Genomic DNA, 22,325 nt, shown 5'->3' on the forward strand with positions numbered 1-22,325 from the left:
ATGGGTCATGCTAATGATTGGATCTGTGCTGTCATCTTCATATATGAAGGGGAGCAAATGAAAAAAAAAAAAAAACTGGTAAATTTAAGTATTTCAAAGCCCTACGATAATTCTTAATATAGAAATGTACTTTTATCCACAGAGGAAATACAGCTACAGAAGGCGACATATCAAGTGTCCTCTTTAACATCAAAGTAACATAACATTGTAGAAAAACAAATAAATAGATGTACTTCACAAATATGAGGCATGTAGTCTCTTCTGTTTGTAATACATACCATAAAAGTAATTATATCCATTAATCTTTTAAATTACCTAAATCATACAAAGGACAACATCTTGATTTTAACTAAAAAACAAATTAAATTGCCCAGCTTGCTCATTTTTATGAGATCTGATCATTAAAATATAAGACAGTAACACTTAAAAAATATACTGGTTGTTATGTTTTATTCATGTATGTTTGGTGATGGTTTTACTTATCAAGAGAATGTGTTGAGTGGCCCATAACTAATTTTGTTGGAATGACATCCATAAACTAAACTGAATGTGACTGATTATTTAGATGGTGACATCATAAATCCACAAAAGGGAATCTAAAATAAACAAAGTAAAGACGTTAAGTAGGTCACCCATAGATCAGAGAAGTCTGGAACATTTTTTTGGACTGCTGCTTTTAGGTCTTTTAAAACATATGTTTTTCTTAAAACAATTTTATGACCTTAAATTTTATGGCAAATATAGCCCTAAAGTTGTATATAATGAAAAAACTCCCCACATTGAAATAAAGTTTAATTAATGAAGATCCTTTAATATTATATATTTTAAATAGAAACAGAGTTTTTACTTCCAACTTCATATAATCAAATATTGCCAAATAGAGATACCTGGGTCTGTGTTAAAATGAGTAGATATTTTATTTGTAATATATCATCAATCAATAATGTAGCAATGGGGTGCTATAAACAAAAATAATACAAATATTAGGCTTTGAAACTTAGTACATTTTGAATTTAGAAAGTTTTTTCATAGATAACACATCTATATATTTATGTGGTCAATGTCAAAATTACCACAGAACATAAATAAGCAGCACATAATTCTTTACTATTTATGGATCTTTTGTTACCTTAAGACAAAAGGTTGGTATAAAAGACACTGTAGGCGGAAAGTAAGGCGTGGTATCTCTCTCTAATCTTCTAAACTTTCTAAAGCACCTTGAATACCATCTTCTTCTTGCCTATTTAAAGATACTAGAATACAGAGCTAAAAGATACTAGACATGACCTTGTCTACCTTTCTTAATCAGAGATGAAAGAACTGAGACCCAAAGGAAAACCCAAAGACAAACAGTCTTAAACACATATATAAATTAAAGATTGAAAATCAATTATTTAAGCATTCATATAAAAAAGTTTAAAAAAGAAAAGCACATTAAACCTAAAGAAAATAAAAGGAAGGGTATAATAAAGACAAAATCAGAAATTAGTGAATAGAAAAGAAATACACAAAAGCCAAAAGTTGGTTGCTTGAACAGACCAATAATGTTGATAACCTCCTGGCAAAAATTATCATGAATAAAAGAGAGAGAAGGCAAATAACCAATACCAGGAATAAAAATGAAGATATCATGACTGAGCCTAAGGTCAGTAAAATATCATATGATATTATAAACTCTATACCAATAATTATAAGGAATAATTCCTAGAAAAATAAGACTTACCAAAACTTCCTATATCAATGAATTATAAGCAAAAGGCCTGTTTACAATCAGTGTGACAGTGACATACACCCAGAAATAATTACTAAGTACCTGTTTTATTTCTTTGCCTTTTTTTCTGATTGTGCTAAGTAACTTCCATAATTTACAATCAGAATTGATTGATGCAATTCAGCCTAATACATCCTTCTTTAAAAATATTTTGGTGTTCCATACATACAAATGGAAAAACTGCCCCATCATACAAAGGGACTCTCACATAAAGTACTTCATTTTTTCTGGGGCATAAATTTGTAAGCTAATTTCAATCTCTGATGTCATCTTTAAGAGAAATTGGTTTTTTGGTTGAAGATTTTAAAATCTAAAATTTAAATTCATTTGTTTTTGCTCTAAATTGACATTACATGCTTAAGTGACATCAGAATATACACTAATTAAAAGTTTCAAGTAATTACATATTTTTAAGGGCACCACTATATGGTAGAAACTAAACACAATGCAGCCAAAATAAAATAGCTCAAATTCTCCTAAGAATGAACAACTGCAATGCTCACTGTATCATACTTAAAATGTCAACAATGAGTCTTTCCATGTGCCTTGTGGTTCAAAAACTAGAACTGTGATGTTATAAACAAAAGTTATTCAGGTGAGAACTAGCAAACTAGTCAATGAGTTTGACTCTTTCATTATTTTCCTCAAACTTTGTCCATTAGGTAGAAAAACTGGTTTTAAAGCTTAAAGGTGAAGGGAAAAAGTCAGTTTTTCAGAGTCAGGGGAACATAAAATATTGAAATAATTATAAACAAGAACAGTATTATAGCTCCTTAAAGACAGAAATTATGTTTCTTATTTCTTTCTGTATCTTCTAAAACACCTAGTCCTATAATCTTGACATAGTAAATTCCTAAAAAAAAGAAAGGGGGGGGAGTTGAAATATTTAGGTTTACATAAGGCATCATTCATACAGAGAAGAATCATGAGAAGTTGAGGAAATAGACTAGAAATTTTCTGAAACTATGTAAGTGACCTATACAAGTTATGGAGTTGGGTTGGCCTTGCTATGCTCTATTAAAATTAGCAAATTAAAATTCGCACATATTTTGTTAAATTTATTCCTAAGTATTTCATATTTTTATGCTATTGTAAATAATATTTAAAAATTATTTTTTATTCAAATTCAATTAGCCAAGGTATAGTACATCATTAGTTTTTGATATAATGTTCAATGATTCATTAGTTGAATATAACACCCAGTGCTTGTCATGTGCCCTTTTTAACTAAATACAAAACTAAAAAAAAAAAATTATTTTCCCACTGCCCATTGCTATTATATAAATATACAACTGATGCTGTACATTGACCTTGTATCCTGTGACCTTTCTCAATTCACTTATTCTGATGGCTTTTTTTTTTCTGTAGATTTCCTAGAATTTTCTATATATAAAATCATGTCATCTTTAAATAAAGACAATTTTACTTCTTCCATTTAAACATGCATTTTAGTTTTAGTTTTTTCTTGTCTTATTGCACTGGCTAGGGCCTCCAGCATAATGCTGAATAGTGAATATCCTTGCCTTTTCCTCATCATAGAAAGAAAGCATTTAGCTTTTCACCATTAAATATAAGTTAGCTACAGGTTTTTCATAAATACTTCTTATCAAGGGGTGCCTGGGTGGCACAGTTGCTTAAGTGCCTGTCTTTGGCTCAGGTCATGATCTCAGGGTCCTGGGATCAAGCCCCTCATTGGGTTCCCTGCTCAGTGGGGAGCCTGCTTCTCCCTCTCCCCAACCCCTGCTTCTGCTCTGTGTGTCTGCCTTTCTCTGTCAAATAAATAAATAAAATCTTTAAAAAAATGCCTCTTTTCAAGTTGAGGAAGTTTCCTTCTATTTTTAATTTGCTGCAATGTTTATTATGAATGGGTATTAAATCTTTCCAAATGCTTTTTTTGCAATGATTGAGATGATAACATGGTTTTTCCTTTATGCTGTAAATTAAATGGATTACGTTATTTGATTAATTAAGTCAACCTTATATTCCTGGGATAAAACCCACTTGGTTATGATGTATTATCCTTTTTATAGATTTTTGAATTTGATTTGTTAATACTTGTTAAGGATTTTTTGTATCCATGTTCATGGAAAATGCCGAACTGTAATTTATTTCTACAATGCAGGTCTGCTGGTGAAAAAATATTCTCAGCTTTTGTTTTTCTGAAAATGTCTTTATTTTTAAGGAATTTTTTGCCGAATACATTATTCTACACTCACTTTTTTTCTTCTTTTGGCACTTTCAAAACAATCATTTCACTGAATTGTGGTATTTATTTCACATGAAAAATCAGCAGCCGTTTTTATCATTTTCCCCTGTATGTAATATGTCTTTTTTTCCTCTGGCAGTTTTAAAGCTTTTGTCTTTCAATTTACAATAATTTGAGTATAATGTACTTTGTTGTGGTTTCCTGTTTATCCTGCTTGAGATTCACTGAGTTTCCTGGATTGGTGATCTTATGCTTTCAATCAAATTTGGGAATTTTTCCACCATTATATCTTCAAATATTGTTCTGCCCCATTCTTTCTCCTTTCTTTTGAGACTCCAATTGCTCATATGTGAAACTGTTTTTTTAGGGTTGCCATTCCTATATTGAGAAGTCCTAATTATTGCCTCATTATGCTTATTTTCTCCCTTTAAATACCTGAATATATTTATGGTAACTGTTTTATAGTCCCTGTCTGCTAATTCCACCATCTGTCATTTTTGGGTTTATTTCTATTGACCAATTTTCCTGCTTCTTTGTATGTCTAGTAATTTTCTATTGAATGCTTGACATTTTGAATGCTATGTGTTGTTGAATGGATTTTGCAGTCTTCTTTCATTTCATGTTAAGTTTGTTTGGTTAAGAAGTTAATGTACTTTTGAATAAGATTGATCTTTTAAAGACATTCCCCCCCTAACATCCATCCCCTTAGTTTTTAAAGTCATTCTGTATGAGAAAAACTTCTAAAATACTACCAAATAGCAAGCATCCTTGTTTTCTCAAGATTTATGTTTTAACTTATTAAGGATGGGCATAGAGTAGCTTTTATTCTAGGGGTAGATTGGTTCTACCTCTAATGCACAGACTTTATAGAATATCTTCTGAATATCAGGAGTGTTTAAGGAAGGCTCCTAACCACCTGGGAGCTCTGACTACCTTGGTAGTTGTAAGTTTCCTAGTATTTGTTAGTCTTGTACAGTTTTATAATTCTTTACTATGGTAGGACTAATCAGGTACCACTTACTCCATAACAGTCAGAGGTGTAAATCCCAAGAGGGAGCTTTTGACCATCTCCCAGCTTTATATTGTTTCTCTTCTCTTTCTCCTATGACTCATTAGTTCTGCCTTCTTTTCTCCTACATTTTTCTCTTAAGAACATATCATTATTTAATGAAATGACCCAAATGAGAAATTAATTCTTGCAAATCAACCCAACATTTTTTTGCACTACACAATATTTTTTACCTCCTGGGATTAAAATAATAATTCAATCTAGTTTTAAGTTGCTTATTACTTGGTATATTCTTTGATTTCTCTATTTCTTTCTCTTTCTCCCTCTCCCCATCTCTCTCTGTCTATCTGTCTCTCTATTTTGGCGGATCTGCTACTTACTTTTATTTTAGAAAGATTTAGAACAGGCTGACTGAGAAAACTAAAACAATTCATGCCAAGAATATCTATCTGATTAAAAGCTCTCCCTGGGGGCACTGGGGTGGCTCAGTCGTTAAGCATCTGCCTTCGGCTCAGGTCATGATCCCAGGACGCTGGGATTGAGCCCCACATCGGACTCCCTGCTCTGTGGGAAGCCTGCTTCTCCCTCTCCCATTCCCCCTGCTTGTGTTCCCTATCTCGCTGTGTCTCTCTCTGTCAAAGAAATAAATAATAATAAAATCTTAAAACTAACTAACTAAATAAATAAAAGCTGTCCTTGAACCAGCATTCCGACCACACAAAACTAAATAATCCACAAAGTGTTTATAAGGAAGGCAAGGAGACTAATAACTTACTTCTTCTACATTTTTGGTTCCTCACCTCATACCTGAGATCATATAGTTTATTGGTTCTCCTTGTGAGCTATTTTAGCTTCCTGTTAGTGAATGGGCTTAGTCTCTACATATTTTTATTCTAATTTAAGAGCCTTTATGTTGGTGAAATCTGCTCCTAGAATGTAATGTTCAACACTCTCTGTCCACAAAATATCTATTAATTCATGTTTATAAAACATTAGTCACTAAAAAAATAAATTTTCCAACGTTTTATTGCCTTTTAAGGAAAAGAGAGATAAGGACAGGAGGAACAAAAATGAAACTGGTTTATAAAATGGGTTTTAAGAAAGTATTTTTAAATTGTGCTGGGAGAAAAATAAATGATTAAACTAGATCTCAAGAGGTTATGGGTCTTATACTCTTACCTGTGCAGCTGGATGTATTCTCGGGGTCTGTTGAGCAGGTGAAGGAATCTGTCAACAACCTTGTTTTTTCCTACACCCTGTAATTACACAGCGAACATTAAGTAAAAAGAGACTTTTGTGGAAGTAAAACAAACCAGAATAATCTGTTGCCAAAACCTACTTTCTCAAAGTTTGTACTGTTTCAGCTCATAATGAAAATATACACATATACATACACACACACATATATGTTTACATATAGCAAACAAATATAGCTTCTCTGACATAAAGGTTTTTTTAAAAATTTACTTCTAAATACACTAGCTTCATTTACATCAAATACACTAAACATGCTCTTCTTATTTAAAAGGAACTTCATAATTATTTTTAGCCTTCTACAGCTAGTTTTTTCTTTTTTTTTTTTTTTTAAAGATTTTATTTATTTATTTGACAGAGAGAGAAACAGCGAGAGAGGGAACACAAGCAGGGGGATTGGGAGAGGGAGAAGCAGGCCTCCCGCCGAGCAGGGAGCCTGATGCGGGGCTCGATCCCAGGACCCTGGGATCATGACCTGAGCCGAAGGCAGACGCTTAACGACTGAGCCACCCAGGCGCCCCTACAGCTAGTTTTTTCTGCTTCATAATTTTACACTGAAGTTTAGACGTTACAATACAATATTAACCATTTCAGATTTGAAAAATGGCATCAAAGGCAATAAAGTAAGTATAAAAACAATGATTTTTTCTTATCAATTCTTTGGAAGTATGGTTTCCAGTTACAGGCAGATAAATATAATACTATACTTCTGTTTTAATAAAACGCTCATTCTTCTCTCCTTCTATCCTACTTTCTAATCCTTCAAAACCATGGAAACCTAAATTATAACCAGGGTTTATTAGTAAGTCTCAACTATATCTGCTCTTGTCAGCAATGTCCTCATTTCCTTACCACTTACTGATGCTGAGAGTTGCTGTCCTTTTGTGGAAGACAGACTGTTAAAAATGGAAACCACTCCCATGCCAGCTCCCCATTTTGAAGTTTTCACTTAGAGGTGGAATACTCTATTAATGGGATGTGATTCTTTTAACAAGTGGGTTGTGTGGGAACAGTAGAAGTGGTTAAAAAGCTAAATTCCATATATCATATGTTCTAGCAATAAATAACTTATTAATTTCTTATATCCTGCCAGACTCTATCCTAAGTATATGCATGTGTTATTTCATTTAATCCTAACAGTTCTACGAGGTAGGTAGTATGATTACTCCAACCTCACAAATCAAGACACCAAGACTCAGAAAAGCTAAGCAACATGTTCATGGTCACACAGCTAATCACAGGGGAACCAGGATTCAAATCCAGGTCTGTCTGATTCTGATGCTAATGCTTTTAGTCCCAACATTATGGATTATACTTCTTTCAGTCTGAAACTGATTTAGGTAAACTGGGCCTTGAATTTTCTCTTTCCCCACTTCTAGGAATCCATTTCTAAAGAAATAATTAGGCAGATCAGGGAAATGCATGGCGCTGAGCAGTAAGAGCAGAAGAAGCCCAATAGAAGGAAGCAGGCATTATTACTGATTTTTCTGCTACATCCTCAAATGTCTTGTAAAGAAATCATTCTATAAGCACGAAGGATAGAAATTCAAATCAATCAAATGAGTATTTATTGAGCATCATCATAGTCCTAGAACTGTGACAGTTCCTCTAAGATAAACAAATTCTCAAAGAAATTATGAGAATTTGTCCTTCACAATTCTCAAAAGAAGGCAAGACACATACATACATGTGGAGCACAGAAGACAAGCCACCAGTGTAGATAAACAGTTGTTAATTTATATGATATAGGTTCTTTTTTTTTTTTTTTTCAAGTAGGTTCTGTACCCAATTGAACTCACAACCTTGAGATCAAGAGTCACATGCTCTATCAACTGAGCCAGCTAGGAGCCCCTTTGATATAGGTTCTAATAGCCTTAGAATCTTTCTCTTCTCTTTGGTCCACTAAATATGTCATAAGATCATAGATGCAAGAGAGACTACGGGGACTGGACTGATTACCAACTACTTAATAAGACAGAGGTATGAAGCACACATAGACAGTAGCAAGCAATTAAGATGCATTGTACATCCTCGACTCAGAGAGAAACACAATGAAATCAATGTTTAAAGAAGGTCAATATAACAATACTATGCAAAATATACTGATTGACAAAAGGAGAAACTGGTATCTAGAAGATTTATTGTTTACTCATTCAACATAGAAACAAACATTTATTGAGTGCTGGCATGTGTCAGGAGAGATAGCAGTGAACAAGACAGATAAGGTTTCTGCTCTTATGGAGCTTCCATTTCAGGAGTGTGGAGACAGATAGATTGGAACGTAGATTAGAAAAGTAGGTAGAAAGGCAGCAAGATGTAATTAGACAACCAAATAAATAAATAAGAAAGTTATCAAATAGTGATATTCTCTACACACAATTAAGACAGGGTGAGGCAATACTGACTGGGTGGTTATTAATATTGATTCAGAAGTGAAGACTTTTCCTTAGGTAACTTTAAGCTCAGATCTAAATGACAAGGAGCCAAGTGCTATGACGATTACAAAAGGGGCATTCCAGGAGAAGAGTTGCTACAGCTGATCCTCTAAAGTGGAAATAAGCTCAGGATATTTGAGGAACAGCCAGTGTGTTCAAGTGTTGTGGGCCAGAAAAGAATATATAAGATAAAGAAATGAAAGTAAGTAGGGCTGTGGGGAGCCTGGGTGGCTCAGTCCTACTCTTGATTTCGGCTCAGGTCATAATCTCAGGGTGGTGAGATCGAGCCCTGGGTCAGGCTCTGTACTCAGCAGGAAGTCTGTTGGGGATTCTCTCTCCCTCTGCCCCTCCCCACTGCTCTGTTTTTCTCTCTCTAAAATAAATAAATAAATCTTAAAAAAAAAAAAAGGTAAGTAGGGTCTAATCAAATAAGTTTTACAAGCCAAGTTGAAGAAGTGGGATTTTATTCTATGAGATGGGGAGCCACTGGAAGATTTTTTTAGCAGAGAAGTGGCATGAACTAATACAGATCATAAAAAAAATCACTTTGGTTAGGTATGGAGAGTGAATTATAAGGGAGGGAGTAAGGATGGAAACCAGGAAGCCAGTTGGAATGCTACTCCAAGAGTCCAGGTGAGAGACGGTGATGGCTTAGATTAGGGAGGTATAAATGGAGAAGAATGGATTCCAGCTGTTTTGCAAGAAAGTTGACAAAACTGGCTGACGGACTGGATACGGGAGGATAAAGGAAAAGAAAGATCAAAGATTACTTCTAGATAGTTCCTTGAGCAAAAAGATGGGAAAGGCTAGGGGAGGAAGTCTTTTTTTCCCAGAGGAAAATCAAGAGCTAACTCTTTCTCCAAAGCACTTACTATCATTTAACATTCTAACAATTTATTTACTTGTGTGTTATCCTTCTCCCAGACTGGAAATAGCTCACTGAGAAGCTGGTTTTGTTCACTACTGTATTGCTAGTGTCTAGAACAGTGCTGGCACAAAGTAGGCACTCAAGTATGGGTCAAATGAATTAATGATGTCTCCATCTCTGGCAGAAACCCCAGTCATCCTCAGTACTTCTCACTCCACCTCCCAATTCATAACTAATTCCTCTCATTTCTACCTCCAAAATATATCTTAAGTTTGCCAAATTTCTCTGGAATCATTTAAAACCAAAGGAATGTCATATCTTGTCTAGAACAGTGCTTCTCGTGCTTTGATTAGCAAATGAGTCAGCTTTGAGATCTTATTAAAGTGCAGACCGATTCAGTAGGTCTGGGGTGGGGTCTGAGACTATGTATTTCTACGACATTTCCAGGTTGGCACCAATGCTGCTGGTCTGCAGACTACTTTGTACAGCAAGAAGACACATCTGCAGTCGTCTCATAACTGAGTTCCCTACATTCATTCATGCTATTTTGAATGTATTTTCCATACTGTAGCCGGAGTAATCTTCTTAACAGATAAATTAGATCATGTCATTCTCCTGCTCAACCCCATCTGATAGCTTCTCACTGCATTTAGAGTAAATTTGAAAATCCTTCCTGTGGCCTGCAAGGTCCTACCCATCCCTCCAGCCCTCCTGTGTGTCACTCTTTTCCTCCCAAACACTGTTCTAGTCACACTCAACTTCCTTCAGTAAAAGATTCCAAGCTCTTCCTACCTCAGGGCTTTGCACAAGCATATCCTTCTCCTCAGGGAGAGCTCTTCTCTCACTCACTATCCTAGCCATTCTCATTCATTATCTTAATTCCCTCCTCAAAAAGGCCTTTACTACCTTCCGATATAAGTCAGGTCCTTCCTCATCTCCCACACTCACCTGTATTTTTTCCTTCCTAAGCATAGATTTATATGAGTGACAACTTGTTTAAAGTCTCTCTTATTCACTGTTCTATGAACTGAAAGTGCCATGGGGGCAGGTCCAGGCCTATTTACTGCTATATCCCCAGAGCCCTGCACAGAGTCTGACAGAAAAAGGTACTCAATAAATATGTGTCCAGTGAATGAATGAATGCAGAGAATTTGGAAAGTACCGGAAAAGGGTATAAATCCCAGTAAGATGTATACTGTGACCATGTTAAAAAAGATCATGAATACTTGAAACTGTGATGAGTTACAGACTTCTAAAAACCGGACAAGATTTGCAAATGATCCAATTTATACATTTCGCCTGCAGAAGATTCAGTTATCAGAGCTGACTGTCAAAATGACAAACACATGAAAGTAAGAACAATGGATCATTTCATCCTCTAGGAAACTGATATCTAACTGGATTTCTCCCCAAAATAGTTATAAGCCTAACACGGAAACAAAGGGAAGGAAAATATTTTCACATTTGCATGTACACTACAAAGCTCCGTAAGCTTTAAACGGCATGCTACAACAAACATAAAATTTAAAATCTATACATTTAGATGAGTAAAATGTATTTGTTAATATATCACGTCTGTTAACTTCAATGAATCTAGAGAAAAGCAAGTATCATAAATGCATTGTAACGTCAGAAATATAGAGGATTTCCTGAAAGAAACAATCATGAAAAGCTACGATTGGGAGTTCCTGTTCCCTCCCCACTTCCCAAGTTACTGAATCAGCCATGGTTTCTCAGACTGCTCCTGAGCAACACACTATTTTAGGGGCTTACAAGTCCCATAAATGTAGGATGGGACGTGACTTCCCCAGCTGCCACTAGGGAGTTCTTTTGCTGTTTTCTTTATATTAGGGTCTTCAGAACGTCAAACTCAGCTGTCTTCTTGCTCCATATACTCTCTCTGGGCAATCTCACTCACTCCCATAACTGGAGTTATCACACATGGCTCACACTTCTTTCCTAAGCTCCAGCTGAGATCCCCTATCCCTAACTGTCGATTGAACTTCTGCACCAGATGTTCATACTGGATTCATTATGCTGCCACCGAAACCTGCTCCTTTTTCTTTTTAATCCCAGTATATAAGAGTATTGCCATGTACCCAGCTGCTCAATGAATGAATCTTGGAATGTTTCTGACTACTCTGTTTTTTTCCCATGACCTCCTTCAAAATGTCACTAGAACCTGTGTGGTCTCTACCTGCAAAATGTTTTTATTCTTTCTTCTCACTCCTTTCTCTCCTTTCTTTCCTTCCTATCTTCCCTCCCTCCCTTTTCTAATTCATCAACTATTTTAACACACAATGTTATAGGCACTGTACTAGCTGAGCAAGATATGAAGGTAAATAGAACAGCCACAACCCATGGCCGCACTCACAGCTTACAATCTAGTGGGAAACACAGACAAGTGAGCAAATATAATAGATACACCCGTAATAAGTGTTGTGATATGGGACATCCAAGATGCTTGAAGATTTTAGCAAAGGGCTCAGGAAGGCCCACCACACACTGTGATGTTTACTGGGGGATATCAAGGACTTAAGGAGGTAAAGGGGAAGAGGAGGAAGAGGAGTGTTCCCGGTGGAGAGAACAGTATGTGTAAAGACTTGAGGGTAATCGTGAGCTGGAGTGCTGGGCAGGTCTGAGAGAAGTCAAAGGCTAGAGCAGGAACGAGGGAAGGGAATGGTAAGAAACAAAACAAAAATGGCAGGCAGGGTCTAGCCCCGGCAAAGCCTTGGAAACCACTTAGAAGAGTCTGGACTGTTTCCTAAAAGCACCGAGAAGCCACTGCAGTAGAGGAGTCATAGGATCAGATGTTGATTTTTGGAAAATCACTCTCCTATTATAATGATCTGGCAGAGAGAAAGAATGAAAGCACAGGAAAGCAGTTTGGAAACTCCTTCAACCAAGAGGAGATGATGGTGGCTTCAACTAAGGAGCAGAAGAAATGGAGGGATTTAAGAGATATTTAGGGAAAAGAACTAACAGGATTTGGTGATGGACTGGATGTGGGGATGAAGAGACAGAGAAGGCAAAGTTTCTATCTTGGGCAACAGGGGGGAAAGGGGTGCCATCTACTGACAAATGAAACAGGGGAGAAGTGCATTTGCTGGGTGGGGGAGGGAAATCTAGTTTTAAAAACAGGCAGTTTAATTTTGGATTGTTTACTTTGAAGTGCCTGCTTCCCATATCTGCTCCTTCCTCTCCAGTGCACTGTCACTACTCAAGGGAGGCCCATCGTCTTGCTCCAAATCTTAGAAAAGATCCTACTTGGTGTCCCTCCTCCAGACTCACAACAGGCCAGCCCACAAGTTGTTTAGTTATTTTTCTAAAACAGAGATCTCATCAGGTCATTTTTGACTTCATTTTAAAAGCTCTGACAGTTCCTTTGAGGAAATGCTAAAAGCATAACCTCAGAAGGAATTTCTGTAAATATCCTGAGCAAAAAGGAACAATTACAATGATCTGCTCTTTCCAATGGTAGTTTTCGCCTAGAACAGAAAATCCTGAGGATTACTTTAATTGAATAAATACATAAATAGTATCTTATTTTTCCATCATAAAAGTTACACATACTCATTTTCCTTACTGGGAAATATAAAAAACAAAACATTACCCAATGTGCAACTGCTGAAACAAATCTGCCACCATTTTCATTTTGTTCCTGTGAATATTTATCTTTACTTGTCATTATTCTGTATGTAAAATGTGTATTCTTTAATAGAAACTAGGATGAAATAAATAGCTTTTACATCATTATTAACTCTTAATGATAATATTTAGTGAGTGAAAATTTAAAAAGGGAAAAGGAAGCTGTGGAATGAGAGAGCTGAAAAAATACAAACTGCCTTGGGACGCCTAGGTGGCTCAGTCGGTTAAGCGTCTGCCTTCAGTTCAGGTCATGATCCCAGGGTCCTGGGATCGAGTCCCGCATCAGGCTCGTAGCTCCACGGGAAGCCTGCTTCTCCCTCTGCCTGCAGCTCCCCCTGCTTGTGCTCTCTCTCTCTCTGTCAAATAAATAAATAAAATCTTTAAAAAAAAAAATACAAATTGTCTCATGAGAATGGTGCTTTCTTTTACATTACTGTTCTGTCTCATTGTGTTCTTTCTGACAATCTACTGGAGAGAAGGACCTTTGAAGAGGTAGAAGTCAGATGGCCCTTTAACTACAGGATTAAGAGAAGTAGGGAATATATAATGTCCCACAGACAGGAATCAAACAGAGGATAGGAAGTAAACATGCTTTCAGTTTCTGTAAGAGAAAAGATCAGGGACCATGACTTTAAGGACTTTGAAAGATTCTGGGATTCTTTCAAATTCCTCAGGTTTATTATTTTAGTTATCCTGTTTCCTCAGAGAGATTAGCAGTAAAATCCTTTAAAGAAAAAGGCTGTAGACTTGTCTTCCTGGACAAGAAGAACATCCATAACTTGGAAACGCCATCTGTATCTCATCAAGGGGAAGGAGGAGAAGGGAGTAGAGCAGGAGAGAGGACCTAAAGAGGAATGGAGAGCAGGCAAGAAAAGATGAGTCTAGGGATGGGGTTTGGGCTAAGAGTAAATGTCCTGGAACTTAAATGTTGAAGGATCCCTGCTGCAGCAGGTAAACTTGCAAACTGCTGTGTCAGCCCTCTGTAAGTCTCACTCAAACAGGTACTTTTTTTTTTTTTTAAAGATTTTATTTATTTATTTGAGAGAGAGAGCATGAGCAGGGGGAGGGGCAGAGGGAGAAGGAGAAGCAGACTCCCCGCTGAGCAGGGAGCCCGATTCGGGGCTCAATTCCAGGAACCTCAGCTGAAGGCAGACGCTTAACAGACTGAGCCACCCAGGCACCCCCTCACTCAAACATGTTCTTCATCAACCAACAGCCTCCAGAACCTTTGTGCTTCCACATCTTTGCTTATGTTTTTTGTTCTGACTAGAACAGCCCATCCTTCCCCCATCCAGCCATCTTCTTCCACTCACTCCTTAGTGTTCTGATGAAATGTCTCACTTCCCAGAAGCTTTGCCTGACTTTCCCATTCTTTTCTCTCCTTCTGCTCTGAGCACCAGCATGGTTTCCCCCTTTGGGTTCCTAAACCACTGTCTGACAGCACTCACCACACTGTACTCTAGTAACGTGTCAGGTGCATCGGCAAGAGGACTGGCTCCATGGGGCCAGGGTCAGCCCCCAGTTCATGTGCCTCTCACTGGCGCCTCACATATAACCCGCAGGGAATAACTACTAAAATTTGAGAAAAGAAAGTAAGAAAGGAAAGGGAAGTCATGCGACGTGCTCCTGCTAAAGGAGGGAGAAAGCTGTTCCAGGAAGCTTCTGCTCCCTTTGAGCAAACAAAGAGGAGGAAGCTAACATTTATGGAGCCCTCTGCTGTATGCATACACACCCCTTCAGTGCTTAATCACTTGAATCCTCACGCCAGCCCATGTGAGTTGGAGGTAATGTACCTGTTTTGGAGAGAAGCAAAGTTAAATTCTAAGTAGTTAAGAACCTTGCACACAGTGGGATTTGAAGGCACATCCATTCTGATTGAACAGATTGGGCTGTTTTCTGTTTCACCATACTGCAAAGAAAATGTCAAGAGGTTGCCTCCCTGAACTGATGTACATGGGAGTTTAAATCCTGATGTCACAGAGTCAAGATCAGTGACTCCAAGGTTATAATAGCCTAAAACATGTGTCCAGGAACTCCCTGTATAGAATCCAAGGTTCAAGAGGGAGAACACTGAGAAAGTCAAATGGGATCTTTCCTTCTGCAGTAATTTTTAAAATGGACTCCAAGGAGTGTTTACCACTGCTAGTATTCGCTTTCCCTCACGTGTTTCTCTGAACTTAGGGCATTCCTTCCAGTTCCCCCTAATTCTTTAATAATGTTCGTGGAGTTAGATCAGTCTGTTTAGTATTTATAGATGATTTCTGCCTAGTGTCCTCATTTTGTTTTTTAAAAATCCACTATATGATGGTCATTAACAACTACCAACGGCAGTAAAAAATACCAAACTAAAGAGACTAATATTACAGTAAAATCAGGAGAAATAAATGACAGCTGCTTTTTTTAACCTTAAAATGTCCATCAAATGTTGAACTTTCTAATTCTTTGCTTCCACTTGAAAACCTTAATATACTAGCAGTTAAGAGACCTGGATTATGCTCTCTGCTTCATCTGTCCCCAGATGGAGGTCTCTACCACCATCTGAGCCTAGATTTGCTCATTTGAATATAGAGGGCCTAGACAAGCTGGTCTCTAAACACTATTTTTATTCTAATATTCTGTAATCCCATAATAAAATGTGAAATTACTGCTCTATGAATCTTTGGAAATTTCTTATTTTCTGAATTCTCTCAGCAAACATACATTACTTAGGTAATCAAAAAAAATTTTATTAAAACTGAATAGTAAACAATCCTAAACATTTGCACAATGTCTTCCCTGTCACAGAGCCAAGGAACAGCACCCAAAAGTCAGATGAGAAGACATACATTTCAACTGCACTACAGGTTTGCTTGGCTCACAAATACACTGACTTATAAAGCTTTCTGTCTAAGTCATAACCTCTTTTTCAAACAGGAATAATAAAAGCCACATCCTTGCAATATCTCTTTGAAATACTGTGTTCCTATAAACGGCAAAGGTATACTCTTAGGTAGTTTGGTCATTAGGTATGACCAAAGAAGCTATGACCAATACTGTGGGCGGAAAAAGAATCAATGTATGTGCAAGAACAAAATACAGATTTAGAATAAGTGCAGGAAAAAAATTCACTAAGAAACACTGGATCAACAGACTAAATATGAGAGACAAGGTGGTAGAATGGTAAAGAATTTCGAGATTGCAATTCAAGCAACTTCACTAAGCAAGGGGTTGGAGAAGGGACACAACACAATGTAACATAAAACAAGATGAATGTCACTGTATTTGATAAACCCACGTATTTCATAGGCTTGGGGCTCCCAGGCTGCGGGGGCTACTGGAAGCACAGCATACTTAGTTATCAAATTCCCTGCTGCCATTACCAGCTGGATACCACAGGCAGGAAGATTTCGGGACAAAGTGTTCAGTCCCTTCACAGGTACTAGACAATTACGCTGGCATGGCAACACGGTATTTTTCTGATGCTGCATGGTAGTAACCTGCCAGGGCTCAGTTCAAATGATTAATTAGCAGAATTCTCACATTCTTTAATTTTGGCAATAAAATATTCACAGTCTCTCAATACTAAATAATTCAACAAACATGACTTTATCGGGAGAAAAACTAAGTCCATGATCACAGTAAGCCTATGATTAATAGGTGGAATGAGATACAAAGAATTATATAGAATTATATAGTAATAATGCGCATAGAGTTCTGCTTAGTTGGCACTAAATATATGTTTACTGATTTTCATCATGTATAAATATCTCAAAGTCAAAGGCTACGAAGATCAGAAAAGAAAGCAGTTATTTCTAGCCTGGAAAAAAAATGGATATGGTTTGATGTCATTGTACAAATTAATCAGGGACTTAAACTGGCTTAACAAAATATACTCTATACAGTATTTCCTCAGAAGTTTATCAATATTGGTATAATTCTGAATAAAATGTTTATATTCATGAACATTTGTTAGCACCTCTCAGGATAAAGAGAACAGGAAGGTCTATCTTTCCTTTTTCAAAGAGACTATATATTTCCTTTTTCAGCTAAATACAATTACCAGCCTTTGTTTAAATGCTGATTGAAATAAACCAACTGTAAAATGACACTTTTGGAAATAACTGAGGAAAACTGAAAATAGAGTATCATAGTATATTCAGGGATTATTATCAATTTGCTAAGTGTAATAATGAATTGTGGGTATATTAGAAATAAATACTGAGATAGCTATGAGAAAAATGCATTATGTAAAAGAATAATGTATGAAAAGACAACATAAAAAAGTGTAGGGGAAATAGATAAAACAAGTTGGATAAAATGTTAATTTTTGAGGCTAAGTAACTAGCACAAAGGGGTTCATTATATACTCTAGTTTTTGTAGAAAGTTAGAAAATGCCCTGTACTCCATATATGAAGCATTGTCCTGGCCTACTATAAGCACTCAACCAAAGTTAGCAATTACACAGTATTACTGTTGTTGCTGTTGTTACTATTGTTACTAGTGTAAGCATTAGCGTGCTGTGGCGGAAAAATAAGTTTGAGCTTGGGAGGTCTGAGCCTTAACTCTGCCATAACTAGCTAATATGATCTTGAGTAAATATTTTAACCTTTTTGAGTTTTAGAAGGCTGATTTGTAAAATGTATTTACCTCAAAAGGCTGTTGTAGAACTAAATGACATGATTTTAAAAAAAGGAAATTGGAAATTATAAAATGTACAAATATTACCATTTTTAACCCTTACTCATAAGAAACTTATAATTCAATTGTAGATGAAATCAAATACATATCACAACAACTTTTAAAAGAGTGAAAAAATACTATAAAATTTCAGGAAAAACCAAGATTATTTCAGTTTGGGAAAGACTAAGAAAGGCTTCACTGAAGAAGAAACATCAAACATGCTTTTGAAAACTGGCAGGACTTTCCTTGGCAAAGACAAGGGGAAGCACCATATGAAGCAAACAATATGAAAAAAGGTGTGGCGGGGGGGGGGGCCGCAAAAGGGCCTGGTTTACTCTGGGAGGGTAAGAAACTCGAATTTGGAAGAATTAAAATTATAAAAGGAGTTTGGAGCCAGGTCACAATTTGTTTTGAGTGTGCCTATGAAAGAGATTTTATCTGATAGGCAAACAGGAGCCACTTATAACTTTTAGCAGGAAAATAAAATTAAGAGTTATTTTCTAATGATGGAACTGAAAAGAATACCTGAAGAATCAGTACTGTAAAAACATGAAGCACATGAAAGTCAGGGACAGAGGAGACATCCTATATGAAAATCAGCCAGAGCTGACTTTTTATTTGGTAAAGACATACACAATAGAAATGTGATAAGGGCAAACAATATGAACTGTGGAATCCAAGGAGAGCTTAAGTATGAAAATTTCACCACACCACTATTACTGGTAAAATGATACAAAGGGCTGGCTCAAAAATGAAGAAAGAAAGAAACCAAAAAAAAAAAAGAAAGGTAGGAAGGAAGGAAGGAGACAAATCTGGCAAATTACTAGATTATATTCATTTAGAAGTCATTTTGAATCATTAACTATGTCTCATTAATATAAATTAAAATTTGATGATTTGCTTTGCAATTTTATCTAAATTTTTATCCCCTAAAATAAAATACTACATATTAGAAAAATAACTCTTATGTAAGGGGATACCTGAGCATTTTAAAAATACTGTACGGCTGGAATAATTCTTCCTTCAAATATGTGATAAAATGCAACTGTCTCTCAAAATTCAAGCGTCCTTACATAAAATCATAAGTTTATTCTTATGGAGTTTTTAAACAACAAAAATTATGCACCTACAGGTTGATTCTATAACCCCAAACATTCACAATCAATATTTTGTGTATCAAACAGAATACAGCTCTATAAATCAAAGGAAAAGAAAATATGGGAAGAAAAGAGGCTTATTCTCCAGTAGAGTTGGGACAGAAGAAGCATCACTGACTCAAAAATAAATAGGCATTTCTTTTTCTTCCCTCTCAGTAAAGCTAAAATAAATAGAAACTCATGCTATGATTTAAAAAAAAAAAAAAGGCAGCATGAGGACTCCTAATTGCACCAAAGGCACATGTGATGTTATAATTAAAGTAGTGGAAAATAATGCATGTAGAGGCATATGAAAGTCGTTCTACAATATGCAGCTTATTATGTACAAGGGACCATTAGACGTGTGTAATTTCAGGCACCTATCCCTTTTGGCTGACAGGCAGCAATTCTGCTTCTCTTACTGGAAAGTTGCCACACTGTGCCATGAAATCCGACACAGAAAATTGAAAGGATAAAAAAAAAATCAATTTTACTTCACCAAAATAAGATGTGGCCTACTTAATTTTGCTATGGTAAGTGATGTTTATGGAACTCTTCTCAGCTTCCCAACAGTTATAAAATCTTGTCTAATATCAGGTTTCTTTGAAAAGAGAGTATTATATGGAAAGAAAAGGTGGGATTGGGCTTATAAAGATGATAAACCTTGAGATACGTCAAGATTACCACTTACTCTTGAATTTGCTCATTGTAAAAGGTGCTCCTGATAACAGAGCAATCTTTCGAGACATCTCTAAATGTGTAACTTTAACTATGAGAAAGTTTCTTTCATGGACTTCGGCCAGTTTCTAGTTTGCAAACAGAAGGCCAGGTAGACTGTATGTATCTATAGACAGTTTGTATCAAGAGCATTCATCCCACTTTATTGTGTAATTACACCAACCCACTGCTGGCTTCTTTGCCAATGCTGAATCCCCAAAGCTTCTGATTTCTTTCTTTTCTTTTTTGAGTAGTCATCACGTAACGTTTTAGAAAGAGAAAGAAAGGAGCCTGATCAACTGCTAAAAATAGTTTACTTAGGTTCAAAATAAATCACGTGGGCGTACCTGGATGGCTCAGTCGGTTAAGCGGCTGCTCAGGCCATATCCCACGGTCCTGGGATGGAGCCCCGCGTGAGCTCCCTGCGCAGTGCAGAGTCGGCTTCTCCCTCTCCTTCTGCCCCTCCCCCTGCTTGTGCGCTCTCTCTCTCGCTCACTCTCGCTCTCAAATAAATAAAATCTTTAAGAAAATTAAAAAAAAAATAAATCATGTGATTAAAATAGGCATTTTCTCACTTGTCACTGTGCATTCGAGTGAAGACACCAGTGACATCATCCCATGAGAGTCAGCAGTCCTCAACCTACCAGCTCTACCTCTACTTGCCTTTTTTCCCTTTATTTGTTATTCTGTTTCACAAGATAGAAATAAGGGTGCAGTTGAGAAGGTGCATAGAATATTGAGAGGTGCTGAAATGCCACTGATCAATGAAGCAAGGCATTTTCAAAGCTACTGATGAGTTACTATGGCTGCAAAAGCACACATTCCTGAATGAGAAATCTAGATGATCAGAACTCTGAGGCAAGCGCAGGGAAGGAGAACACAAAACTCCATTCCATCCTTAGCAAAACACACCTCTGTGGGGTTCTTGCTCTGCCTTTGCCAACAAATACTGCAGGCGGCTTCACACTGCCTTGTATGTACCAAATGGAAGCAGTCAAGAGTCTAACTCTAATGAACCTGGAGGGCACTGTGAGAAGTGAACTAAGCCAGAGAGGGAAAGACAAATACTGTGTGGTGTCACTTATATGTGGAATTAAAAAAAAAAAAAAGAAGTTGAGCCCAGAAACAGAGTAGAGAAGTGGCTGGGGGCTGGGGGTAGGGTAACAAGGAGAGGTGGGTAAACGGGTACCAAATTTCATCTATAAGATGAACGGGCTCCGATTTATTTAGCAAACATTTGTTGAATGTCTACTGCATGCTAGTCAAAAATAACTAAAGCTTTTCTCAAGGGGTTCTCTCTCTGTTTAGTAGAGAGATGGCAGGTAGATACATAAGTCTAAGGCAAGCCAAAAGAAATCGGTAACTGAGCTGCTATAACAGCTCAGGGAATGGGGCCAATGCTTCAGGCCTGTGTTCAGGAAAACTTTATTAAAGAAGCATATTATAGAATATTAGAGCCAGAGGGACCTTACAAAATACCAATTCCAATCCCATCATTTTACAGATAAGGGAAAAAAGAGAGAGAGAAGAAAAAAGAAAAAGCCCATTACTCTCTTATTCTCTTAAGTAGGCACTCCTTGGATTCTACCTAATTTATTTGTTTCCTTCACTGACAGTTGCAAATTTACAAAATAAGGAATTCAGTCAGTGAGAGTATATTGCCACTCTGGGGTTGGAAGAATTTCAAAAGGCAAAGATGAGGGAAAGAAGAGAGCTTGCTGGTAAGGTCAAAGACTGAGATAAGACATTGGTAAGAAGATAGGTTTGGAAAATAGTGTTAAATGTATCTGACAACAAGAGTTTGAGGGAAGGAATGAGACAGGCTGTATGCAGTGGGATTAGACAATGGAGGACATCAAATGGCAGGAGGACATCAAACAGCCTAAAAGAGTTAGTCTTGTTCACGAGATAATTCAATGGACACAGGAGCAGAATTTACTTAGTAAATCTGTAAGTTCCTCCAACATTGGTACTATTATATGATACTGATGGTCTTAGAGGTTTCTAATGAATGAACAAAAGACCCTTCTGATATGAAAAAGGCCAGTTAAATGTAGCAAATTTACACTGAATACAATCTCCCTCTGTAAATTATTCTTTCTCCAAAGCAGAAGGGGACAGAACAAGGACAAAAAAAGGGAAGACACTGTGATCTGCTGATGAAAGGTGCAGTTTGTGACCCGGTGATTGAGAGACCCTGTGATAACCATGCCCCCAGACTGGCTCCTTCTGAGAAAACTCAACTTGCCAGCTCTCCCCAGTGGTTGCCGAGCCAACCTGAGGCAAGCCTGAAAATCAGTGGATCTCCTATCCATACCAAGTGCTGGGGTCCAGGCATGGACCCACAGAGCCATAGCGGCTTTTCGCTCCGCCCTACTGCCCAGCCCTTTGTCCTACTATCTTGTTCTCTTCTTTGGGACTGGATTTCCCACCAACATCTGTATAGTGCTCTAGAGTAATTTCAAAGCACACTGCCCCTTTTTCATTTATCATAAAGTAGAAGCAAACCTCTGTTCTACCTCACCCTCAACCTGCATAGCTTTCCTCAGTCCCCAGAGTCACATGGCTCTTACCTGAGTGCATGCTATTTTTATGTCCAGGTTTGCTTTCAGGGAACCGAG

At 37.0% G+C, this 22,325-nt stretch overlaps 1 protein-coding gene across 6 annotated transcripts in view; it reads right to left on the reverse strand.

Annotated features, from left to right (window-relative positions):
* VWA8 (von Willebrand factor A domain containing 8) overlaps positions 1–22,325 on the reverse strand; it is a 348,712-nt gene that overhangs the window by 165,078 nt on the left and 161,309 nt on the right. For all 6 annotated transcript variants that reach the window (XM_078070311.1, XM_078070310.1, XM_078070309.1 and 3 more), the window contains one exon: positions 6,166–6,242. In XM_078070311.1, coding sequence (XP_077926437.1) covers positions 6,166–6,242 — 77 coding nt within the window. The remainder of the gene's footprint in view (positions 1–6,165; positions 6,243–22,325) is intronic.

This window comes from Halichoerus grypus, chromosome 4 (genome assembly GCF_964656455.1).
Source record: "Halichoerus grypus chromosome 4, mHalGry1.hap1.1, whole genome shotgun sequence".
Lineage (NCBI taxonomy): Eukaryota > Metazoa > Chordata > Mammalia > Carnivora > Phocidae > Halichoerus > Halichoerus grypus.